This window comes from Arachis stenosperma, chromosome 3 (genome assembly GCF_014773155.1).
Source record: "Arachis stenosperma cultivar V10309 chromosome 3, arast.V10309.gnm1.PFL2, whole genome shotgun sequence".
In the NCBI taxonomy this organism is placed as follows: Eukaryota; Viridiplantae; Streptophyta; class Magnoliopsida; order Fabales; family Fabaceae; genus Arachis; species Arachis stenosperma.
In genome coordinates this window covers 162,657,619-162,662,230 of record NC_080379.1, presented here as the reverse complement: position 1 = coordinate 162,662,230, position 4,612 = coordinate 162,657,619, and the positions used below count along the sequence as shown (strand labels likewise).

The 4,612-nt window shown below is 31.0% G+C and overlaps 1 protein-coding gene across 1 annotated transcript; it reads left to right on the top strand.

The window, feature by feature from the left end:
- Positions 1–886: 886 nt before the first annotated feature.
- Positions 887–3,977, top strand: LOC130970649 (putative protein NRT1/ PTR FAMILY 2.14). Its single transcript, XM_057896794.1, has 4 exons — positions 887–1,118; positions 1,238–1,455; positions 1,950–2,521; positions 3,038–3,977. The coding sequence occupies exons 1-4, from the start codon at positions 905–907 to the stop codon at positions 3,867–3,869; spliced, it is 1,836 nt and encodes a 611-aa protein (XP_057752777.1). The 5' UTR covers positions 887–904; the 3' UTR covers positions 3,870–3,977.
- The last annotated feature ends 635 nt before the right edge of the window (positions 3,978–4,612 follow it).

The following is a 4,612-nucleotide window of genomic DNA, read 5'->3' as shown; positions in this document are numbered from 1 at the left end:
TATAGTGTGAACTTGTTTATAGCCAATAATTTTTCTTATGAAGAAATGGGGAAAAATTAAGTTGTACAATTTTGCTCAACCAAAAATTTAGAGACAATAGATTTATATGAAATATAATATATCTAAAAAACTTGATAGTAGTACCACTAATTATTGCAGAAAATTTTATTTGTTTTTTATAACAAGTACATTTTAGGAAAATTTTGTTATAATACATAGATTAAATATACACATGAAAAACAGTCAATCTTATAATAATTTTAATATTTAAGTTACTACATAAATATCAATATAAATATAAAAATCATTCATAAAGTACGGACAAATTTAAATGGTCAAAGAAAAAAAACACAAATTGGTCAAAGTTAAAACTAAATAAATAAACAAATAATATATTTTATTTTGTCAATGCATAATATAATGAATTATAAAGTAACGTTCACTTTCGAAAATCAAGTCAATGCAGAGTTTTATATTTTGAATAATGTTATATGATTAGTAATACTATTATATTTTATCAATATTTAATTAGTAATAATTTATATTTATATTTATAAATATTTTATACACAATAAATATATAATTTGTATTTATATTTATCAAATCTTACATATATAAATTAATACAGTTTGTATATAATTTTTTAAAATTTACACATTAAAATTAATAAAATTTATTTGTTAAAAATAATTTAATATTTATATTAATTAAATGATGAGAAAAAATACTAAACCCCTAAGTTTCTCTTATACTCTGGATGAACATTATTCAAAAGTTTTAGTTAATGGACATTATTTTTGAGGTCATCAATCTCCCTGAAAACAAGCTATTTATATGAGATATTTTGCCATCCCCATTATTTTAATTAGATATTTTTACTATAAAAGAATGTATAGAGCTTTCAATGTTTTCTGTCCAAGCATTCTTATTTCATCACCACAAACAAGAAAAAGAAACAAACAATATAATGGGGCTACTTAGAGAGAACGGTAGCAGAGTGTGCTCACTACTCTGTTCAACAAAATGCAGGTCAAAATCGTCATTGCAAGAGAAATTGCTAGACGAAGAAAGACAGATGGCAAAGAAGCCTGGATGGAAAGCAATGCCTTATATCTTAGGTAAGCAATGCCTCATAAAATTTTGTCAGAGTTTTGATATGTCTCTATATTGATAAAGATACATAATCTGAAATTAATATAGTTAGAATTATTACTGACATATGTGTATGTATGTACAGGGAATGACACTGTTGAGAGATTGGCAACATTTGGAATGCAAGCAAACCTGACAATGTATTTGATGAAAGTTTATAACATGGATCAAGTGTTTGCTGCAAACATCATTAACAATTGGTATGCCATCACCAATGTTCTTCCAGTCCTTGGTGGCTTTCTTGCTGATGCCTATTTAGGAAAATTCCCAACAATCGCCATTGCATCCTTTGCCAGTCTTACGGTATTTATTTATTTATTTATTTAATATTACTAATTTACTATTATCATAATAACATAATATAAAAAATTTTATTTTTATATTATGATAGTAAATTTTGATTTTGATGCACATCATCTAATTTCATCCATTATTTTAGATGATTATTTAAAAGTAAAAACTCAGGTGAAATCGACTTCACGTGAAGTTGATATCTAAGAGTCGTTAAATGAAAATTTAGTCAAATTAGTCAAATTATTTAACGGTTCTTAAGTAGATATCTAAGAGTCGTTAGATGAAAATTTAGTCAAAGTAGTCAAATTATTTAACGGCTCTTAAGTATTAACTTCATATGAAGTCGACTGCACCTGAATTTTTACCTTATTTAAATATACGTATAAAATTATTTTACACTGATAGCGCATCAAAATTAAATTCACGGTAATATATAATTTTTGTCCATTCAAATTTTCTATATCCGTCGCTAATTATAAGATTTGGCGATAAAAATTGATTAGGGTATGGTGGTAGTAATGCTAACAACATGGGTGCCACACATTCATCCAACACCATGCACTCTCCAACAACAACTCCATGGTGTTTGCAAAGGGCACACAACATTGCAACTAACCGTCCTACTCATAGGCCTATTCCTCCTTTCCATAGGAACAGGAGGAATCAGGCCTTGCAGCATTCCGTTCGCCATCGACCAATTCGACTTGACAACGGTCGATGGACGGCGCGGAACGACAAGGTTCTTTAATGTGTATTACACCACACAAACATTGATCATGCTGATGAACCAAACTCTGTTGGTTTACATCATGGATTCTGTTAGTTGGACTCTTGGTTATGGTTTGCCAGTTATGTTTATGTTGGTTTCCATTTTTGTTTTCTTTGCGGGGACTAGGGTTTATGATTTTGTTAAGCCACAGGGAAGTATATTCTCTAAGATTGCTCAGGTGGTGGTTGCGGCGGTGCACAAGCGCCACCTTTCTTTGCCTCCTAATCTTGAAACTCAGGAAGCTTTTTATGATCCTCCGCTTCAGAACGATGGAGAACCAAACCTACCTCTTACATATAACTTCAGGTAGGTCAAATATTTTTTTTCCATGTTAATAAAAAAATGTTTATTTTAAATTTTGAACTAATTTAACAACCCAATTTTAATTTTGAAGTTTGCCTTGGTATTATTTGTGTGTCACATTATTTTTTTTAAATATTATTCGTACACCAAAATCAACCAGTATATTTATGTATAAATACATATGTAATTTATTTTATTTTTAACGTATATTTATATTTCAACTTGTATTTTATACGGATGATTAATTTTAATGGTTGATTTTTATGTATACTTAGCATAAAATTAGAAAAAATGACTCTAATCCTAAATTGGTTTTAATTTGAGTTTGGATTTGGTCTAATTCTGTTTTTCATGCACATATGCTCCAATCAACAATTGCTACTTATTAATATGACTCATCTATTCACTCAACAATTACTAATTAGATCTATACCATAATAATAATAATAATAATTCAGGGTTCACTGCACATGCAATTGGTATTGTTATTGATTTGCTTTGAATTTGTTTCATTATTAGGTGGCTAAACAAGGCTGCTCTTATTGGTGGAGATGAAATGAACATGGATGAATCAAGCAGAGATCCATGGAGACTATGCAGCATCCAACAAGTAGAAGAGCTGAAATGCTTGCTTAAAATGATACCAATATGGATATCCACCATCATAATCTTCCTTCCAGTGGTACAACAATCAATATTCCCAGTCTCACAAGCCCTCAAAATGGACAGGCACCTATCACACAACTTTGAAATGCACCCTGCCTCAGTATCCGTCATAACAATGCTAACAATCGGCGTATGCCTCCCTATCTATGACCAACTCCTCGCGCCGGCCCTCGAGAAACTCACTAAACAAGAAGGAGGCCTCACGGTCCTCCAGAGAGTCTCGCTGGGACATGGCGCAGGGATATTGGCCATGATAGTAGCCGGATTTGTAGAAATCCGGAGGAGGCGTCTCGCGCTAGCCCTAGACGCGCCGGACGGGGTTGCACCAATGTCAGTCCTGTGGCTTGCACCTCAATCAATGCTAATTGGATGCATTCATGTGTTTGGAGAAGTTGGCAACACTACATTTTTCAATAGAGAATCACCTGAGGGAATGAGAAGCATAAGCAACTCTTTGCTTTGTCTAAATTTGTCATTTACTAGTAACCTTAGCAATGTTATAATAAATGTTGTGCATAACTTCACTGGCAAGAAAGGAGATCAACATGGTTGGCTTTATAGTGATATTAATAAGGGTAGGTTGGAGTATTTCTATTTCATCATTGCAGGGTTCATGATGTTGAATATGTGCTATTTCATCTTCTGTGCTCGTCGCTATACTTATAAAGTTACAAGGTCAATGTGAGAGGACCAAGAAAGAGAATTTAACAATCAACATAAACATATATGGTAGTGTTTGTTTGTTTAATTATCTTATTATATTATTATGCTTAATAATTAGTAGGCATTCACATGTGAGAATGTTCAATATCTGTTCTCTATAAATTTTGAGTGGACTAATTTATGTAATAATAAAGTGCTCTTTTTTTATTATTATCCTTGAGATTTAAGGATTTTTTTTTGGGTCATGCATAAAACTAAAAGATTTTTTCGACCCTTGGGCCACTGTGTCTTTTTTTTTTTTACGACACAACAAATGCAATATAACTCAGTTATCTAATGAGCCTTGGTTCTACTGGCATTTCTCCTCTCTCCCCACCTCAAGGTCTAGGGTTCAAACCCTAGAGAATGCAATTGAGGAAAATTGTAAAAATATGTGAGGAGTGTGTGGGTATGTTGTGTACTTAGTATTGGGGGTTGTCCAATCCACCGACCAAAAAAAAAAAAAAGCTAAGAGAATTATGTCTGAATTTTCACTAAAAATAGTTTTAGTAAATACTAGAAATCAGTATTTTTAGCACCAAACAAAAAGGAAGAGTTAGTATTGATATAAATTTGTAATTTTTTTTTACAAAATTGTGAGAAATAAAAAACTCTATAAATTAAACATTATTAAAAAGTTATTATTAAAATACAAATATTCTGTTCTTTTTTTTTATCATTTTTATAATTTATAGAAAAAATTCTATTCTCTTCTTTTTGAGAGAT

Coding starts and splice junctions, on each gene's coding strand:
- LOC130970649 (XM_057896794.1), top strand. CDS start 905: ATGTTTTCTGTCCAAGCATTCTTATTTCATCACCACAAACAAGAAAAA. Junction 1,456..1,949: donor CATCCTTTGCCAGTCTTACG/GTATTTATTTAT, acceptor AAAATTGATTAG/GGTATGGTGGTAGTAATGCT. Junction 2,522..3,037: donor CCTCTTACATATAACTTCAG/GTAGGTCAAATA, acceptor TTTCATTATTAG/GTGGCTAAACAAGGCTGCTC.